Raw genomic sequence first — 20,525 nt, forward strand, 5'->3', positions numbered from 1 at the left:
AGTCAATGGGACAGTCACAGGACTCGCAATATGTTGACCAACCCTTCAGTTTTAACCCTTTAATTCTTAAAGATGTTGAAAACAGCTGTTTTTACTGCTTAATATTTTTGTGGAAATCATTTTCCTTTTTTTTTTTTTATTCTTTAATGAATCGAATAAGAGATAAATAAATCAATTATTTCATACATTTGATTAGTAGTGTGCATGCACACATTTTTGCATTGTTACATATAATTTCGGATGCTTGTACACTAACACATAGTGTTTAATCTGCTTGTTTCCATCATGTTTCCATATGATTTAGCCTGTGGCAATCCCACCACTTCAAAACGTGTATCTGACAGCACTCCCAACCAGCAGCGTATTGTGGGCGGGATCAATGCAGTGGAGGGGGAGTGGTCATGGCAGGGCAGCATGCATTTTTCTGGACAGCTGTATTGCAGAGCATCGGTTCTTTCTGATGAGTGGCTTATTTCATCAGCGCACTGTTTCAGCAAAGAAAGGCGATGAACGTCAGGTAGACCTACAATATACATTTCTGAGTATCAAAGTTGAATACCTTTTTTTGTTAGCAGCATTGAGCTGGTCTTGATGTAGTTTGAGCTTGTGTGATCTTTGACACTTTTAGGTTGGCAGATCCACGTATGTGAACAGCTCATCTGGGCATGCTAAACCAGGGCAGTGCCAAGCATGTGGCCGAGATCCATCGAATTGTGGTGCATGAATTCTACAGTGCGAGAAATTTTGACTATGACATCGCCCCTTTTGCAGTTGAAGAAGGCCTGGCCCAGCAGACTGGAACAATATATCCTATCTTCCTGCCGCCCCTTCACAGACCTTCACTGAGGGACATCGCTGCTGGGTCACCGGTTGGGCCTACCATTCTGAACAGGGTAAAGAGCTTAAAAACACTGAGAAATTATGTAAGAATAACGTTCGAAATGTATTTGAAAGAAATATACCATACTCACAAGACTGCAGTTATTTGATCAAAAACACAGTAATATTGTGAAATATTATTACCATTTAAAGTAATTGTTTTCTATTTCTATATATTTTAAAATATAATTTATGTGCCTGTTTTTTTTTTTTGTGTAAAATTATGAATTATTATAATTATTTTACTGTCATTTTTTATTTGTCTTTGCTGAATAAATTTATTCTTTTTTTTATTAACATTTAAAAACCCAAACTTTTAAATCATAGTGTATAACTAGAAAAAAAGTCAGTTTTTCTTGTTTAAATCTTGTTGTTTTTTTATAATCTTTTTACAATATGTGGCATATAAATGGCATATTTCCTTCTGTTTATACAGATAAGGTTCTACCCACTGTATTGCAGAAGGCAGAAGTTAGCATTATAGGCCAGAGTGAATGTAAGAGAAGCTATGGCAGTGTCACCCCACATGCTGTGTTCAGGAGAGCAGGGTGCCTGCCTGGTGAGGGGAGATAACACCCATTGGACTGGTTCCTGCTTTATGAACCAAGCATAAGCTTAGTATCTCTTTCAAAACATTATTAAAAGACCTAATCTCTCTTGTTGATGAAAGTGAGCTGTCTCTGGATTTTTACATAACCAATGTTTAATTCCAGGGAGGTTCAGGGAGTCTCTGTCCTGTCGAGCACACTCGGGCCGCTGGTTTCTGACAGGCATTGTGAGCTGGGGTTCCGGCTGCGGCAGACTCAACCTTCCCGGAGCTCAGACTGGATCCAAAGACATATTAAAAAATTATGAAACAGCCAATAAATCCACCTTACAATAAATTATGTATTTCACACACTCAAAACAAGCCAACAGCAACTATAGTCACAAGTTCTGTCGTTACCAGTAGAGTTCAATGGAATATACCACCAGAGTTAGCTAACAATGCTTTTTGGAAACACATCCCAGGTTGGGAGACCAGCTAGAACCAGCTACTTCCAACTTAAACCAACTAACACCAGATAACCATCTTAGGCTGGTTTCAGCTTTTTTCCCCAGCATGGTTAGTACTAAAATATAATCATATTATCATATAAAATGAACAAAACTTAATTATTAAATAATATTAATAGTTTTTAGTGCTGTCAAACATTAATCACGTTTAATCATATCCAAAATAAAAGTGTTTTGTTTATATAATATATGTGTGTAGTGTGTATTTATGTAGTGTGTATTTATTTTTATATATAATTGCACAACCATGTACATATTTTAAATTACATGTAAATATATTCATATATAATCTGTAAGTATAACTATTTTATATATATAAAAACATTTTTCTTAACCTATATATACATGTATGAGTGTTTGTGTGTGTATATATATATATATATATACATATATATATATATATATATATATATACACACACACACACACACATACAGTACATATTGCATATATTATGTGAACAAAAACCTTTATTTTGGATGCAATTAATCACGATTGATCATTTGACAGCACTCATTGTTTTATTACACACATTTGTGGAATTCTTATCTCAGATTGGTCAGTTGCGTCGGCTTTAGGTGGGTTAAAATATATTGGATAATGACGCTAAACTGGATTTTTCACCGTTGTCCATGTCTGTTTTTATACAGTCTATGATGGCAACATGCCGGCGGTGGCACCTGTAAGCCGGTAAACCGCGGTCTTTCAGGCCAAATCGGTATAGCTCACTGGTGCCATCTTCCGACTCAAAATAGTTAATACAACCATTAGGGGTTTCTGAGCTTCTCATTTAAAAAAAATGACTCGGACGACCCAATGGATGTTAGAGAGGTTTTTTTTTTTTTTTTTTTTTTTTTTTAAAAAGGTAAACATGTTACTTTGTAGCTAAATATGGTAATAATGTCAAATAATGATTGATAATTATTAATAATAGTCTATATGAAGTAGTGCTCTAATAGTGTTTTTACAGTGTTTGCCTTATTGCTAAGAAACATTCATTCATTCAATCGTTCATTTATCGGTCAAACAGACATGGAAGCAGGCACATTATTATATGCACAAGCATAATTTATATAGGCTATATATATATATATATATATATATATATATATATATATATATATATATATATATATATATATATATATGATAGGTAAAAATTGATAGCCTGAATGCACTGTAAGTCTCTAAATGCATAAATGTAATTTTAATTATAGAGAGAGAGAGAGAGAGAGAGAGAGAGAGAGAGAGAGAGAGAGCCTATGCCTATATTTCTCAGATATAGCCTATTTGAAAATAGTTACAGCGTTGAGATTTTAAAATAAAAGCACCCCCATCCAAATCAAGGACACATTCGATAAATACTCTAATAAAAAGGAAAATGTCCTAATTTTGCCCAGGAATCGTTAGTCATCACTACAGTGTGCAGCAGACTATATTGGGTCCACTTTGTTCTCAGGCTGCACGCCTCGGTGGCTCGTAACGTGATACACGGGGGAAACAACGGAATATTTCATCCACACCGACTCCTGATATGTTTAGCTATGCGCTGATGTTTTTCATCCCCAGTAGACGGACCGCTGTAATGATGCATTCTTCTCCGCGATTAATTTAATGAGGCTCTAATCATGTAACATCAGACTGCCCATTGTGGCCCATGGCACACGCACACCACGGGAGAAGTTTGCCCACAATTTCTGTCGCACGGATGGCTGTGTGGATTGTACCTGCTCATAGTGCTCCCTTTGTGCCGCGGTGCATGCTGGGTGCCGTGCAGCACCTGTTGGCGGAGGGGCACGGAGAGTGACTGCTAGCAGCGCCAGACCCGCTCAGGTCGGGTTTCTCCGGGATCGCAATTCGTTTGCGGGCTGATTTGTCTGCCCGAGGTATTGTTCTGTATCGCTGCATCGGAGCCATAAGAGAGCGGGCCATGAGGACTTTTCCCCAAAACAGAAGCTGCGAAGTTTACAGCGTCTCTGGTTTAGGAGCCTGCGCCCCCGCCGGTGCACCTGCACAGGTAGGACACCCTCCATCAGCAACGCGCGCGCACGGATGCCGCGCGACTAGAGCGAATACAATTAGGCTACTGCCTCGTTTTAATTATAATTGATTCAAATGTATTTATTCGTACTTATAAAAAATATGTAATTCTATTATGCGAGGAAAACATTGTCCAAACGTAGCCTATGTATGTATATCTGTTTTTAGTGTTATGTATCAAACTTTGTTAATCCCATATTAAGTATATTAATTTGAAGCAGATAAATACGGGAATAGTGTTAATTAATGTATTTTAATTTGTAGCAGGTAAAGACGGGAATAATATTATTTAGTATGATTAAAATGAAAATTAGAAAATAAAATGAAAATAATGGAATTTGCTTCACCGCCTAATTTTACACATTTTAAGAACACATTTTATCTTAAAGCAAATGGAAATAAAAATTAAAAATACACAAATCAATAGAATAGAATTCTATTGGTCCAAAAGAATTACAATGGAAAGTGTTACAATCTGTCTGATCAGCCGTGATTGTAGGTATTAGTTTATTTCATTTTTGTAAAACACATGGATGAAAAGCTTGCATGGATGTTATATATAGAAAGAACATACTAATTCAGATTAGAATTGCATTTTCAGAATTGCCTTGTAATTTCAAAGGTTTTGTAACTTCTGTCATCTATGGACCGTTTCCATTCTTTAAAAGCTTCTTTATTGTGGAAGAAGTTTCCTTAGATTTGTACAGTGTTCTTCACACTAAGAAACAAAAAATGGTTCACACTAAGAAAAAATAACTGTTCACTGAAAAGTTGTCACTGTAAAAACCCCCTTTTGAATCTTTATTTTCAAGAGTTTCCAGTTCCTTATTGGTTAAACCGACGTGTTCCAACTCACCCCGTTGTTCCAACACTCCCCACTCTTATACAAACTTACATTTTAGCAGTTATAATAGATTTAAACCTTTTAGTTTGACCACCGGGTTGCCTGTGTCTAAACGTTGGTTTTGATAGTCTCTTGAATGTGCTTGTCAAAGATGGAGTGCTGACACCGCTGAGAGGGGCCGTGGGAAAGCAGACCCTCAAATTACGCTTTGTGCGCCTCCACAGGGGAATCCCACTAGGATATCCTAGTTCCGCGACCCCTTCCTCCTAATGAAAAGATGTTTAGAATGATCCGGCAGGAAGCCAATTAAATACGACACATAGGTTGTTGTAGGGTGACAGAAAGGTTGTGATAGTGATCATGACTAAGAGTAGTATGCTGTCTCACCAAGTGACATTAAGGCTAAGTTTCTCAAATTCTGTTTAGGAGGACTTTGTGACGAAACCCACCCAGACGTCAAGTCCATCTAGCAGCGAGTCTGACATCAAGAGCTCGGTGGGCAAGAGAGCAGATTGTGGGGCATGGAGTAAGTGGGCGCTGAGAGTCTCCCCCCTCCTCCCTCTCTCGGCTGCCATTGCACTGACTCTCCATTTCCTTGCATGTAAGTTAAGACCCTCTGCTTTAGAGGAATGCTGAGATTATGATCTGGTATGTTCTAATATAGCTAGTCAAGCTTCTCATTTTTGGCTGTCCAAGGAGACAAGGAGCTTGAAAATGTTCCTGTTTTGTTTGCTGCGCAAATACACTGAGCTGCTAGCTTTTTTATTATTATTATTCATATGATATATGTGATCATCAAAAGATATTTGGACATGTCTTTGGATACTAAAGTCACACTATAAAAATGTATGAATGTCATTGTGTTGGATATGACAAAAAGTCCTTTTGTCAGGACTAAATTATTTCATTTTGAATTTACTGTTAATTAAAGGATCCCAAGATTAGTTTAGTGGATTTAGTGTTCCAATCATTGTTAAATAATGTGATTAAATAATGTTTAAAAGTTTGGGGTTGGTAAAATTTGTGAATGTTTTTGAAAGAAATCTCTTATGCTAACCAAAACTGCATTTATTTAATTAAAAATACAGTAATACTGTGACATATTAGTACAAATTAAATTAACGTTTTTCAACTGTAATGTATTTAAAAATGTACTTTTGTCCTGTGATGGCAATGCTGATTTTTCAGCAGCCATTCATCAATATTTAGTGTCACGAAATCCTTCAGAAATCCTTCTAATATGCTGATTTTGGTGATTTCTTATTACTCTTATCAATGTTGAAAACAGTTGAGTTGCTTTATGTTTTTTGTAAAATCAGAAGAACACCATTTATTTGAAATAGAAATGTATTGTTACTTTTGATCAATTTAATGAATTTAATGGACCCTTGCTGAATAAAATTATTAATTTAATTAATAACTTACTGACCCTCTAATATTCGTAGTGTATCTATTATTTAAGCATTACAAACTTTTTTGATTGAAAGGTATCTGTGTGCTTTCTTAAAATAAATGTCACATGATTTGAACTGTATTCCTACATTTAAAGTGTACAGATATGTTTTGGGGCTGTTGTTCATTGTGTTAATCAACATTTAAACTTTTTTGAAAGTCTGAATGTATCATCCCTTAATATGTGTGTTCCTGTTCCTGCAGCCTCTCCATCGCTCTCAGTGTTTTACCTTGGAGGAAGCATCGAGTTCTCCAACCTCAGCTTCTCCCCAGACCTGGCAGACCCGTCGTCTACACAGTTCCGCCTCCAGTCTCAGGCGCTAAGCCATTACGTAAGCATAAACATACATAACGGTCTCTCTGTGCTGCCGGTTTCTCCGTGATCTCTCCGGAATGCGGCCGTTCTCCAGAGACCACTCAAGGAACGATGCTCGTCCCTGGCACTTTCAAACCCAAAGTCCGCCAGAGCTGCAGGTCCAGTGGTGCGCTCGTTCCTCATTGTCACCCTTTTAAATGTAAAGCAGGCTCTGCTCAGTCTTCGGCCGCTCCGTGGCCCTCTTAAATGTAAAGCCAGCTGTAACCGGAGCCCGGCTCGGTGTGAGGTGGTGCGGTGAGACCGACTCCCAGAGGACCGCGGCTTTTCAGGGCCGAGGACAAGAACAGTGTTTGTGAGAGGGACAGGGCCCAGGCAGGCTGAGTGAGAGGAAGAGCAGTCCTTCAATAAAAACATTGTCTGTGAGCTTCCTCACACACAATCAGATGCTCTGTACCTCTTTGCTGAGAGGCTGCAGCCAGCGGAGAAAAGAAAGGTAGACCAGGGGACAGAGTAGGCCAGGAGAGAGAGAGAGAAAGTAAGGATTTAGGGCACCGAAAGAGAGGGCAGGAAAGACTGGGCCAAAAAAAACAGTATCATGGGAATGGTTGGCATTTGTGTCTGCATTAGGCGCGAGATTAATAGAGGCCGATGAGGAAACTGGCCAAGTTTGAATTTTCGTCCGGCGCGATGCTCTAATTCGCCTAAATGTAACCTGTGTCATGGCTGTAATCCCGTTTAATTTCGAGCGAATGTGATTGTGAGAAGTGACGGCTTGGAAGTGTGATCAAAAAAAAAAAAAAAACTAATAAAACTCAGTCTAAAGTCACTGCCCGCCCCTTCCATCCAGCACTTCGAGATGACATTGAGCTCCAGACAATGGCGCCGTTGTTGCCCAAAGCTCTTGTTGCTCAAAGCCAATCGCACAAGAACAGTGCTTTTGTGCCAAGGCTGCAGGTCTCGCCTGGGCCACTGATGTCTCACCTTCTTCAGTGATGTCACGCCTTCCGTAGCTCTGATGTCACTGAGACGTCTCAAAATACTTTTAAACCGGGCGGAAACTTCGTGGCCTTGGTAGATGTTATCAGTGGCTTGTTTACGGTTTTCAGAAATAGATCGAGAATGGAAATAGAACAGCGGCTGATGTTTGTCATGATAATTGTTTTTGTTTTTATGTTGTCTTTATCATCTCTTTACTTCCTTTCGGTTGATGTGCCGCGGATCTAAGTTCTCAGAGTTGTATGATTCTTCACCATGGAGCTCGTATTATCAGCACTCAGGAATTATTGCATTTAGGTGAGTTCGTACATGAACACTAATATCACAGTATGTTTTTTGCAGAGATTAGGGTTCTTAGAAACAGTTGTGATTTCTTAGACATCTATTGCAGTGATATCCGTCAGAAAGTAACAACATTTTATGCATGGTATTTAAAAAAAAATTTGCATGATATTTTATACAAATAAAAAACTTATATATATATTATAACTTATTTATATATATATATATATATATATATATATATATATATATATATGTGTGTGTGTGTGTGTGTGTGTGTGTGTGTGTGTGCGTGTGTTATATTTGTTATTGGTTTTATTTTATTCCCTTTTGATGATCAATTTTCAAACTTTATCTAAAATGTATCTAAAAATGTATATATATTTTTTATATTTTAGATTTATTTCAATGAACAGAAATATATATATATATATATATATATATATATATATATATATATATATATATATATATATATATTATTTCTGTTGTAGTTTTAGTTTCCAACATCTCCAGCAGTTTGTCTTATAGTCACAGCTGTTGTTCACTCATGCAGATGTTATGTCTGCTGGCAGTTTCAGCAGTGGTACAAGTAGCAATTCTAATGTGATTTACTTCACTTGTATGCCAGTCCTGCTCTAATGTGGTCACTTGAGGTCATCTGCTGTACTCAGTGCACTTGTTTCTCCATAGTCTGTTAGTGCTGGCACAGCATACCAATAGCCTTTATTCTCTCATCTGGTGCAATTCAATCCTATATGAAATGTGCAGAATACTAAGTGTGTGTTTTTCCTTGTAGTTTTGAATGTTGAATGAAGGCCTTTTTAGGGTGACTTTGTCATGCATTGTTCCCCCTGATCCTGTTTAAATGTGCACCTAATAAACTTTCATGTACAAAAAAGATTTTTTTAAATAATGAATATTTATTAAGTAAATACATTTATAATATAACAAAAGATTTCTGTTTCAAATGTAACACTGATTGCTGAAGTAATGGCTGCTGAAAATTCAGCTTTGCCGTCACAAGAATACATTACATTTTAATTATTAAAATTTTATTTTGCATCTAAATGCAAATAAATGCCATAAGACACTTCTTTAAAAAAATTACAAATCTTATGAACACCAAACTTTTAACAGCAGTGTAGGTATGATGCCTCATTGCAAACTTAGTACTCATTTTCCCAGCATCATTATTTTGGTCTGATTCTGTCATACATTTGGCCCCTGTTAAAATATGCATTTTCCCCCTGATGCGCATGACTGAGATTTAAAGCCCATGAACTCAAACGAAATCAGTTTTAGTTGTTTGCATCTTGTTAAAAGTCATGTGTCCTGATGACAGTGAAGGAGTGGAAGGTCTTTGTGTGTACTACTGGAGTAAATTCTCTGCTCCTCCCGCTATTGCTGAGGAACTCCGGAAAGTAAACCCGTCACGGTTGCAACGGCGTCTACCTGGAACCAACAAGGTCCTTTTCAGCAGGAATGAGGAACGCTACTACATGGAGAGGGACGGGGACACACTGCGTCTGCTGGGTTAAGAGCATTTCATCCCTCTGTTTTTGTCCTTTCTGAAGTACGCAAAACATACATTTCATTTACATTTCATGCTTAACGTATGTTCCTGTGTCTGAAGGTTTGAATCCAAATGACAGTGGTGATGCAGATGATGAAGATGATGACGATTCTGATGACAAAGCGGAAAAAATAAAGAACCCAAACTCTTTACAGAGTGGCAAGTGGCAGTTGGGGCTGCAGGGTACAACCATAATACACTGTAAAACCTGTTGAGTTTACTCACATGATTTATGCACACTGACTCATTTGAGCTGCCAAATGTTGGTTAAACTAAGCTCTTCTGTATCCTCCATGATACATCATACAGTGAGTGAAGAAAAACACAAGTAACTCATGCATAGGTAAGGCAATTCAAATGCAACCATGTCCCATTAATCCTCTGAGTAAACTCTGCATGCAAGTCCTTCAACCAGGCGGGTTTTACAGTGTACTATCACTATCATACTATCAATCTGTCATGAAAACTCCCCTACAATCATTATTTTGGTTGTATTCTTGATTTATTCACTCATTTTGTTCATATCTTACTCTCATCTACCTAACAGCCATGTCTTTTGACCTGTACGCTAAGTATGGAAACAATCGCACACTCAGTCTTGTCAGTCCGAAGAAGCCGTATTACCAGTGGAGGCTTCGGGTGCCATCCGGTCACGTTGTGCGGCTCGTCATCCTCACACTTCAAGGGGCGACACCAGGAAGCTGCGCTGCCAACAAGCTGTCCGCTTATGATTTCTTACTGCCGCTTCAGAACAAGATCATCGCCAGGTGAGTGGGACAGCACTTAGAGAAAATCCGTTTTTGTCCATTTGCATACATGGGGTGTTATTCATTTACTTATAATATTCAGAGGTGGTTAATGCACCAAAAAAAATGTAAATGGTCTATCTTGGATTACAAAGAAAGATATTTTGTAGAATCTCCATCCTTTTTAATAGCTTTTGATAAGCTCTTAAGCTCTAAAAATTGCCAAAAAAAAGCACTATAAAAGTGTTCCTCATAACTTCATTACTACTGTACTCGAATGTACTAAAGTTTGAGCTCAGTGATATTTTGAAAAAATTTTTCTAAGGCTGAATTTATTTGATCAAGAATGCAGTAAAAACATTAGTATTGTGAAATATTATTACATTTTGTCACATGGTCCTTGAAATCATTCTAATATTTTCGATGCTCAAGAAACAGCTCTTATGATTATCAGTGTTAAGCCATTTTTCTGAAGACCTCAGGTATAGCTCTCAAATCTCATAAAAAATTCAAATATGTCACATCAAGATGTTGCGCACCGGGTTAGATGTCAATGGCCAGACATGTGGGCACAATATGGCATGATTTAAATCGAATACCATAACAAATGAGATTGGAGTATACAAATAATGTAAACATATGGTGCTTTTCTTTGTCCAAAAGGATGTGATCCTCTCCAATCTATCCATAAATGCAGTTTTCTTTTCATACTGTCAGTCTCATAGCATAGTTCCCTCAACCTCAGTTAAAATCTCTTTTCTTCTCAGATGGTGTGGTCTGCCAATATCAGGAACATCCCCTGTAATGAAACTGACATCTTCTGGAAACGTCATGCTTGTCACTTTTTCTTTCAATCGTCAGAGGCAAGGAGCCATCTTCAAAGCTTATTTCCAGGCTATACCCAAAACAGGTGTGAAGTGTGAATTGGCGGTCAACACGAGCTGCTGTCATTTTAGTCATTATTCTGCTCTGGTTTTAGAAATTCTTTGGTTCCGAGTCACAGTTTCTTTTTTCTGTAGAATGTGGTGGTTTCCTCACTGCGTGGAACGGCACGGTGACGTCACCTTACTACCCCGCCTACTACCCTCCAAATGTGGACTGTAACTGGAAAATCAGGGTGAGCTAAGGCTAAAGGCTTTCCCATGTATCCCATGAGCCTCTTGCCCAGTGTTAGCATGCATGCACTATGAATCCCATTCAGGGCCTGGATGCTTCCTCTTTGAGACGAGGATGCTTTTGTGTAAGAGTGCGCCCATTGAGAGTCTAGTTTCTCTTTTAGGCTCCGTTGCCGGGATACCTTCTCTCTGTGACCATTGTGATGCTAGACATTCAGGATTCACCCGCCTCGAGCACCTGCGAAAAAGATTGGCTGGAAATAGGTGGCGTCAAGTAAGTGTCATGTCATCCACGTATTCATTAGAATCATATCAGGTGTTTTTGCTGAGCTGCTAGTGCATTTGTGTGCATGTTTGTTTTTCTTACACTTCCACAGACTCTGTAACCCGATTGGGGACAGCAGCAGAAAGAGGATCTACTCTTCACCCGTCCTGCTGCACTTTCACTCGGATGAGTCTTTGACCCATAAAGGTTTTTACCTGATCTACAGGGCCTTCTCTCCTGAAAGTGGTGAGTCCTTTTGTGGTTTCTAGGAAAAGCATATTAAAGTGTTTTTAATTTATTTTTTTATCTTTTAAAAGAGTAACTTTATTTATTGTTAACCAAGTTACCGGGGTATTAATAACAAATATGACTTCTGAAAGTTAAACTTAACTTAAACTAACCATTTGTTGAAAAATAGAAATTGAAAATTACTTTGAGGCCCAAGAGTTCTTAACCTATCATTGCATTATTTTATTAAGAATTATAAGCTAATTGATAAAAGCACAAATGTATACTTCAGTAAGCAATGCTCATGCTCGTTATCCGATATTAGCATGTCCGAGGCAGTTTCGCTGTGGAGATGGCAAGTGTATTCCTCTAAGGAAAGTGTGTGATGGAGAAAAAGACTGTTCTGATGGACGGGATGAGGCCAAATGCAGTAAGTGCATGAGTTTGATTTTCCATGCATTCTTTTCAGCCAAGCATTGTTGTCTTATTTAACACTGTTCTACTGTTATTAGACACATGTAAACCAGGAGAAGTTTATTGTATGGGTCAGTGCAGACCACACAACCAGTGTAACACCGCATGTGGTGACAGCAGTGAAGAGAATAACTGTGGTAAGAATGTCTTTTTTATTAATCCTTAAGAAGATTAAATACTTCAGCACGCACAATTCCTGTCTTCCTGGATTCACTGATATTCAGAGACGTCTATTTTCATTGCTACAGATGTGTGGAGAGAGTTTGTGGTAAGATCTGCCTATGTTTTGGTGTGTATGTACTGAATATATGTGTGGTCACATTAGCGAAAGTTTGTGTGCGAAAACTGGTTCATTGTTATTAGCGTAGAGATGTATACAGCATTGCTCACACATGAGTCACTTTCAATTTGAGCAGCTTTCTGCTGCTCAGTGAGGCGAAGTTGCTTGACTAACATTTAGGGAAATTTTAACTTGAAAATCCCCAGTTCCTATTGAAATTACTATTTTGCCTGCAATATCTCAACCAACCATCAACTTTTGTTGTTTATCAGGCTCTTATTTTGTGTGTGTGTGTTCAATTTGCCCACCTTTTAGGAGGTAAATGCTATCATATGTGCTCAAACAAAATCTGCCTCCCCAAAGCTTCAGTGTGTGATGGGATTGTGGACTGCAAAGACCGCAGTGATGAACTCAACTGCACAAGAGCATGTGAGTAAAACCCACTTTACCTAACCGTTCCACTCTGTTTCTTCATCTTTCCATGCTTACTGGCCCAAAAACACATTTGGACAATCAAGCCACATGGATTTCAGTTTGAACACATTCATAACAAACACACATGAACAATGACACAATCACAAAGATCATATGTCATTAATGCTCATATGTCCTCCAGTTCTTTAATTTTTATCAGTGTTGCAGAGTATTCTATCTCTCTGATCATTGCAGTTTCAAAAGGATGCTCTCCTTCCTCCTTCAAATGTGCCAGTGGAAAGTGTTTGAGTAAGATCAACCCGGAGTGTGACGGAATTAAAGACTGCAAAGATGGTTCAGATGAGTTGCGCTGTAGTGAGCATTCTCATAGAATTACAAATTACTTCAATTTATTATTATAGGTGGTTCCATTTTTCATGCAGATTCTTTGCTTGCATAACAAATCTTACAAATGCCGTGCTGTGCATGTAGGTTGTGGCACAAAACCCAGGAAGAGGGCAAAGATTGTGGGTGGAACGGATGCCCAGGCAGGCTCATGGCCGTGGCAGGTCAGCCTCCAAATGGAGCGCTATGGTCATGTTTGCGGGGCATCTCTGGTGGCCAGCCGCTGGCTCGTCTCTGCAGCTCACTGCTTTCAGGACTCCGATGCAATCAAGTGAGGTTTTATTCAGGCACATGAACTACTGTTCAAACGTTTGGGGTCGGTATTAGATATTAGTATTTTTGTTACTAATTGTGATTAGTAATAGTAAAGATTTCTATTTCAGATAAAAGCTGCTCTTTTGAACTTTTTTTGATTCAACAAAGAATCCTGAAAAGAAAATGATCATGTGACACTGAAGACTGGAGTAATGACTGCTGAAAATTCAGCTTTGGCATCACAGGAATAAATTACATTTTAAAATATATTAAGATAGAAAACAGTGTTTTATTTAAGTCTGTTGTCACTAGGACTCCTAAATATTTGAGGCTCCAGCTATAAAGTGTTTTCTCATTTTTTGGCAGGTATTCTGATGCGCGATCATGGAGGGCCTACATGGGCATGCGAGTTATGAACTCGGTCAGCAATGCAGCAGCCACCAGACAAATCCGCCGAATTGTCTTGCATTCGCAATATGACCAATTCACTTCCGACTATGACATTGCCCTTTTAGAACTAAGTGCCCCTGTCTTTTTCAATGAGTTGATACAGCCCGTCTGTGTTCCTGCCCCCTCTCACGCCTTCACCTCCGGAACCAGCTGCTTTGTCACTGGATGGGGCGTTCTGTCAGAAGAAGGTATGACACGTGTAGAAACTCATTCAGGACAAACAATTACTTCTTGTTGAGTTGAAGCAAGGCAACATTAGCAACACTGTCTTGAAACACATGATTCATACGATGACTAAATATGAGAAAAATGCATTCTAAAGAAATCATCTTTGATTCACCCACTGAAAAAAATCCCCAGGATCCCCATCAAAATGGCAAAGTCACACATTAGATATCCCACCCATCTTAGTTGGTGAACGGAAACTACAAGAAATATACTTATATTTGCTAGGGAGCAAAATTATTTAAAAATGATTACAATATGCATGCCAGACTAATAACAAATGAATTTATTTTCATATTTTAAGTATTTTTATATCAGCAGAAGTGTTTTAGAAATATGTCAGATTAAACAAGGAAACTGTTGCAAGCACTATTTCATGCCATCAAATGCATTGCTTTAAACTAAATGCTTCTGATTCTAGGTGAACTGGCCACATTGCTGCAAGAGGCCACTGTTAGCATTATCAGTCACAACACTTGTAGTAAAATGTATGATGATGCGGTCACTCCCAGAATGCTTTGCGCCGGAAACATTCAAGGAGGAGTGGATGCTTGTCAGGTTAGTGTGTGTGCTTCTGTGTTCACTGCTTGTCAGTGTTCACCCTTCATATATACACGTCTATGTTCGCACAGGGAGACTCTGGGGGACCTTTAGTGTGTCTGGAACGTGGCCGGAGGTGGTTTCTAGCAGGCATTGTGAGCTGGGGTGAGGGCTGCGCCAGACAGAACCGGCCTGGAGTTTACACACGTGTCATAAAGTTCACAGACTGGATTCAACAGCAGACGAAAGGCCAGGTGTGACTTATGCACGCATGCATATATTCACACCAGAGAACAGGTGATTGGCCCATGCTCAGTTGCATGTGACCGAGGTGCACCGGCCCATCATGATTCCCAGACATATAGCAAACATCAACACCTCTGCATCGGAAGCAATTTTCCACCAATTCCTGTTGCTCAGCATTTGAAACCTCTATCCATGGTCTGTAAGCAGCATCACTCCCCTCCCTCTGTTATTCTTTATGCCCTGAAGTCATATGAACCACCTACAAACCAACTGTACTCTATAAAGCCTCGACAGTGGACTACTAGTGTAGAGATTGAGAAGATTATTTGCAGTGGAAAGAGTTCTCTTGGTAAGATTTGTGTTATTTGCATACAGTGGCTTAATATTAGTTTTCATTCATTGTTTAAGAATGATATAAACCCTCCACTTCATGGTCCGTTTTAAATATGTCCAACTGTGAAAATGATCGCATGTCTGAAATTATGACCAACATTGATTTTAGTCATTATTGTTACTGTTATGCATGTTTTTAATGGGTTTTTGTTATCACAAATGATTGCTGGCTTGTTCTTTATTGGGAGAAAGCAGTGGCAGCCCTTAAGACTCTCTCTACTGGTCGTGATTTGACATTACATCTTACTCGGTATTTCTTTAGTTATGCATACATTATGATCTGTATACCAGAAAACCAAATGTAAATGTCAAAACTGAGCAAATGTTGATACTTTATATTAGGTATATGAAAAATAGAGCTATATTAAAAAGAGGTGCTATATTACTTCCTGTCTGTGATTTTTTTTTTTAAGTACTTGCATGTTTCAATTAAGTGTAATTCATGCCTGAATGTTACTTGTTTCTTTGAATGTAATCATTGTTATATATATGTAATATGTATTTAGAGGTATGAAAACTCACAGATGAGTCTCAATTGTGCCTCCTAGACTGCAGTAAGATTAATTTTTCAAACTGATTTTATTTTTATTTTTCAAGAGCATTTTCTTCAGAGACAAATGCTGAATTTTTCTCACCTTGAGATTTTCAAGAGATCTTGACAACGTTTCATCTTGACTATTGTGACAACTGTGCTCAAATGTTCAAAATGATTTAAAATGAGAGATTTCGATGTTCTTAAATATTTCTCGTCAGATTCTGATGCTATCCACATGAATTGACTCTTTTTGAATGACACCAGTTTTCTCATTTGTGTCCATTTTTAATTTTATTTCTCCAGAGGAATTTTAGTAAAAACAAAGACAAAGGTTATACTTCAAAGAAATAGAACCAAGATCAATTAAATAATACAATTTTCCTCTGTTCTTTTCTGTTAATTACTGACTTTTCTGTTTATTTTGATTAACTTTCTATATTTTGCATTGTTAATGTTCAAGCTGCACGACCTAAATTTCCTTTGATCCTCTCTAGTATCTCTTTTTCACTCCTAGTCTCTCTGAAAGAAACTTCAGTTGTGTCCCCTTATAGATTTACTCTCCTCTTTTAAGGATTGCAAGGGTGGAATGACTTCAAACAGCGTTGGATTTACAGCAACAAGCTTGTTTATTAATGATATGACTGATGAAGTGGAGGAGAGACACAGGAGCGAGCGGTGCAGTACATCGGGCCCTTGTAGGGCACGTCAGTCGCCGGGGATGGGTGTGTCGATGATCGTCACGGAAGCTCCGGTGGCAGTGGGAAATGAATAAATCCCAGCCCGCGGTCCTAATGGGCAAGAGTTTAACTGGAATTCATGCGTGGTCCTCCTACTTCAAGAGTTCTTAAACACCGGACAATACCGAGGTTGATTGTAGTTCATGTGAAAGCAGGGTTCGAGGAGTTTGGTGTTGTAAGGTGAATTGATTCTCTGGAGTATTGGATCTGCAGTCTTTCCTTCATAGGTGTTCATCTGCAAGCAAAGGACCTCAAGCAAGACCAAGAGAATGTTCGATATATTATTTGTGATGATATTTGGATTGTCAGGGCGTGTTCTGACTAAAGGTAAATTGTACTTTACTTTTATAATAGAATATCAGTTTTCATTTGTGTGAGTGTGGCTCAGTCCCAGCGCATCATGTACATTTCATTATGAGAAGACATCCATTAACTTTGGATGAACATATTAACTTGTTAGCGGGGTATTTATTTATTTATTTATTGTGTATTTATGCCTAATTGGTAATAATGCGCACTGCAGAAACCCAAAATTACGCGCTAAACGAACGTAAATTACGCGCAAAATCAGATATGCTACAATTTGTTTTTACAAGACTATGGCAAGCCTATTTAACATTTACATTGATAATTTAAAACGAACTATTATATATTTAATGTTACTATTAGCATATTCGTTTTTATTACTAGAAATGACTCAAACTGTGCAACTAATAGACCATCTATATACAATTAATCACTCTAGTCTGATCGACTTATATGAAAAGAATGGCTAATAACTCATATCCCAATAACATTTGATTGGAAAAAAAATTACAGAACAAAATAAATGGCTTACTTTTAACTATCGTGATTAGGAATGCTATATGGAATGCTAGGAATGCTAATGATCTGGTAACATATTTAATGAAGTAGTAAAATTGAAAAGATTCTGAATAAGCTCTATTGCCCAAAATATTTATACACACATGAAAATTATTTTGGTGACAGAAACAGTGCTCAAAAAAAAAAAAAAATCAAGGCACCACAGATTATATTAATAAAATAAAAGTAATAAAAATATACAATAAAAATGTATATAACAATTCGCTACAAAGAAAATAAGTTATTTGGACGATAGACAAAATGCGTAGGGTTACAGAGAGACAATAATGTACAAATATTATTATTTATTAATAATAATATAAAATAAGTACTATTATTAAAACAGACATTAGTTTTAAGAAATAAATGCTAAAATCGGCCTGCCATAGCAGGACAAGTTGTTCTGGTAGTAGAGACCTCTCTGCTCTGACTTGACATCCGTCTTTAATGTTTGGCCCCAGTTGAATCAGAGAGTGCGTTATTTCCTGAGCCTGATGACTGTGAAATGGAAGTTCTAATATAAATGACTTCGGGGTCATGACCACTGTGAGGCAGGAACCAGCGCTAATCAGGGTGTTATAGCTAAAACAGACCCAAGGGGAGGAAGCAGGGGCGAAGCGATGTACTGTCCTCAGTGCCTGATGATTAGTGCTTTATTAGTGCTTTAGTTTTTTTCCACAGCATGGGAAAAAAAACTGAATTTGATTAAAGGCCAAGCGTGTTTTAAGCATATTATGTGGGGGAAATTATTTGTAAAATTAATTAGGTTGCTGTATTTTAGAAAGAGTCCTAAAAATGATACAAACTAGGCTAAATGCACTACTAAAACATGCCACTGTTAAAAAAAACATATGTAATAAATGCATTCATGCAAATGATAGGATAATTATAATTATAACTGCATTTTTAAATGCGCCGTTCTCGTTTAGTGTATTTGCAACACATTAACGATTTAGCGAAGAACCTCTTTATCAAAAAAATAGTTTCCTTGTAGGCTATAGAATGTTTACTTGGTCCTTATTTAGAATAGCACGTGACACAGACTGCGAATTTGTTGAATGTTTAATAGTTTCCCAGTGGGTGTAGTTTTACACAAAGCATGTCTTTAAGCTATTGTATTTTTGTTTTCAATTTGGGATACCTTGACAAATGATAGACTGAAAAATTAACTATATAAGCGCAACATTACGCAAATTAATTTTCTAAAAAAAAAAAAACGTATTTTAAAGCATGTGCGACAACATGCATTTCTTGTTTTTGTTCAATATTTTACATTTGTTCATTGAAAATGTATTTCATATAGGCTACGTGCTTCGCTTTAAACTTTAACCTTATTTCCTTTGGTTCATTAGCGTTTATTCAGTTGACATCGGCAGGTTTTTATCCCGTCATTAGTGCCAGGCGCTCTTGATGAGAGTTTCTGAAACGGGACCTCAGCGTGTGTGGAGCGGTTGATAACAAGCCTGTCTGGATCACATGCGGGACGTGCTGTGGGAAAAAGTGCTTGAATCCTGCTTTCTTTTTTCATTGGTCTAATCACGATACATTATTAAATGTTACGGTACATGGTCTGCGCATAGAGTGTGAATAATGGAATGATGCTGTAAGCTTTTTAAAAGCAATAAACAATAGTGAGAGCGGTCTGCATTGTATAGTCACGTCAGCATGGAGACGAGATGTTTAAAATCATATTGAATTATGTGTCACCTTAACCCACAATTAAGTGTTTTTTCTAAGCAACAGAAATAGCTGAAAAACTGCTGTATGCAAAAACTGTTTTTATATAGTGTACTTGTGCTTACAATAGGCTACATGTGATTCTGCATATTAAATAGGTTATTAATGTCACAGCATCACGTGGAAATGGTAAATTATGTTATAGGACTGTTATTCACTACAAAATACAAAGTCGTAACGTTCATTTAATGTTCAACTGTACGTGATGTCTTATTGATCGGATAAATAGAATTAAATAGGCATTATGCATGTATTTATGTAGAATATAATAAGGTTTAAAAATATATATATATTTTAAAAAATCATTTAAAACTAGTGTCGCACTTGCTCAGAATCTGACTTTATATATATATATATATATAAATAATAAAAGAACTGGATGTGTTTTGTTATTATTAGTAGTAGTAGTATTTTGAAACTTTTTTTTACACCACATCAGTAATGTGATTTTTTCTGATGATTTGTATTCAGTTAAACTATGTAATGTACAAACATTGACTTGTAAAATCCTCAAGTACCTTTGAACAATACTCAGTTGACTTGAAAAAGCAGTGCTGTGCTCAGAGGCATCTAAAATATAACTCTATCAGTATAAGCAGGAACTGTGAGTCTGTTTCTATAGCTTTGGGCAGCATAGTCATATTTTATGTAAGTTGGACTATCACTCTTATCACCTGAATGTGGTTAATTTCACTCTTTAAAGCTTCAGCTTCACAACTTATTATTCAGCAACTTCTAACATGTCTTTCTGCTTTCTGTCTTAAAGACACAGACACAAAAGGGAGGTTCAGTTCTCCAGTGTTGGATGTTACTGAAAAGCAGCTTATTATAGAGAGAAATCAGACACTTCAGCTAAACTGCAGGTGAGTGATGTGTCACACAATCTCACGGTTAAAGGAGGAGGAAGTGGTCAAAAGTTGATCATGAGGTTTTTGATGAGTCATATATGGCATAATGATTAACAGAGTTGATACAGATTTTGGTCAGGAGGAATGTAGAAATACTAAGTAAAAGTTTGTAGTGAGAGATTGTAAAATGCAAACATAAAAGATGAGAATGAGCCTTGCACAGTCAAGTCAAATCCAGTTACCTTTATTTGTATAGCACTTCATATAATACAGATTGTTTTAAAGCAGCTTTAAAGTGGCAAACAGGAAAATAGTTTGTCAATAATG

The 20,525-nt window shown here is 37.5% G+C and overlaps 2 protein-coding genes across 3 annotated transcripts in view; both read left to right on the plus strand.

Annotated features, from left to right (window-relative positions):
* The first annotated feature begins 3,748 nt into the window (after positions 1 to 3,748).
* On the plus strand, positions 3,749 to 15,862 carry LOC127945995 (suppressor of tumorigenicity 14 protein homolog). 2 transcript variants are annotated; one of them, XM_052542257.1, is made up of 19 exons: positions 3,749 to 3,952; positions 5,246 to 5,420; positions 6,476 to 6,603; positions 7,813 to 7,880; positions 9,211 to 9,401; positions 9,502 to 9,624; positions 9,989 to 10,208; positions 10,955 to 11,097; positions 11,207 to 11,304; positions 11,467 to 11,576; positions 11,680 to 11,813; positions 12,121 to 12,225; positions 12,308 to 12,406; positions 12,865 to 12,978; positions 13,219 to 13,338; positions 13,456 to 13,639; positions 13,990 to 14,261; positions 14,720 to 14,856; positions 14,931 to 15,862. In XM_052542257.1, exons 1-19 carry the CDS (start codon positions 3,866 to 3,868, stop codon positions 15,096 to 15,098), a joined length of 2,676 nt encoding a protein of 891 aa, XP_052398217.1. In that variant the 5' UTR covers positions 3,749 to 3,865; the 3' UTR covers positions 15,099 to 15,862. The 2 variants fall into 2 exon arrangements, with proteins under 2 accessions (XP_052398217.1, XP_052398216.1); XM_052542256.1 differs by lacking the exons at positions 3,749 to 3,952; positions 5,246 to 5,420; positions 6,476 to 6,603 and having other exon boundaries at positions 6,760 to 7,880; positions 9,216 to 9,401.
* A 793-nt stretch (positions 15,863 to 16,655) lies between these two features.
* Positions 16,656 to 20,525, plus strand: part of LOC127946442 (vascular endothelial growth factor receptor 1-like) — a 29,994-nt gene continuing 26,124 nt past the window's right edge. The window contains 2 exon segments of the mRNA XM_052543025.1: positions 16,656 to 17,076; positions 20,117 to 20,213. Of these exon segments, the coding sequence (XP_052398985.1) occupies positions 17,019 to 17,076; positions 20,117 to 20,213 (155 nt within the window). The 5' untranslated portion in view covers positions 16,656 to 17,018.

Source organism: Carassius gibelio, chromosome A24 (genome assembly GCF_023724105.1).
Source record: "Carassius gibelio isolate Cgi1373 ecotype wild population from Czech Republic chromosome A24, carGib1.2-hapl.c, whole genome shotgun sequence".
NCBI classification, from domain to species: Eukaryota; Metazoa; Chordata; class Actinopteri; order Cypriniformes; family Cyprinidae; genus Carassius; species Carassius gibelio.

Coding starts and splice junctions, on each gene's coding strand:
- LOC127945995 (XM_052542257.1), top strand. CDS start 3,866: ATGAGGACTTTTCCCCAAAACAGAAGCTGCGAAGTTTACAGCGTCTCT. Junction 5,421..6,475: donor GACTCTCCATTTCCTTGCAT/GTAAGTTAAGAC, acceptor CTGTTCCTGCAG/CCTCTCCATCGCTCTCAGTG. Junction 12,226..12,307: donor ACGGGATGAGGCCAAATGCA/GTAAGTGCATGA, acceptor TACTGTTATTAG/ACACATGTAAACCAGGAGAA.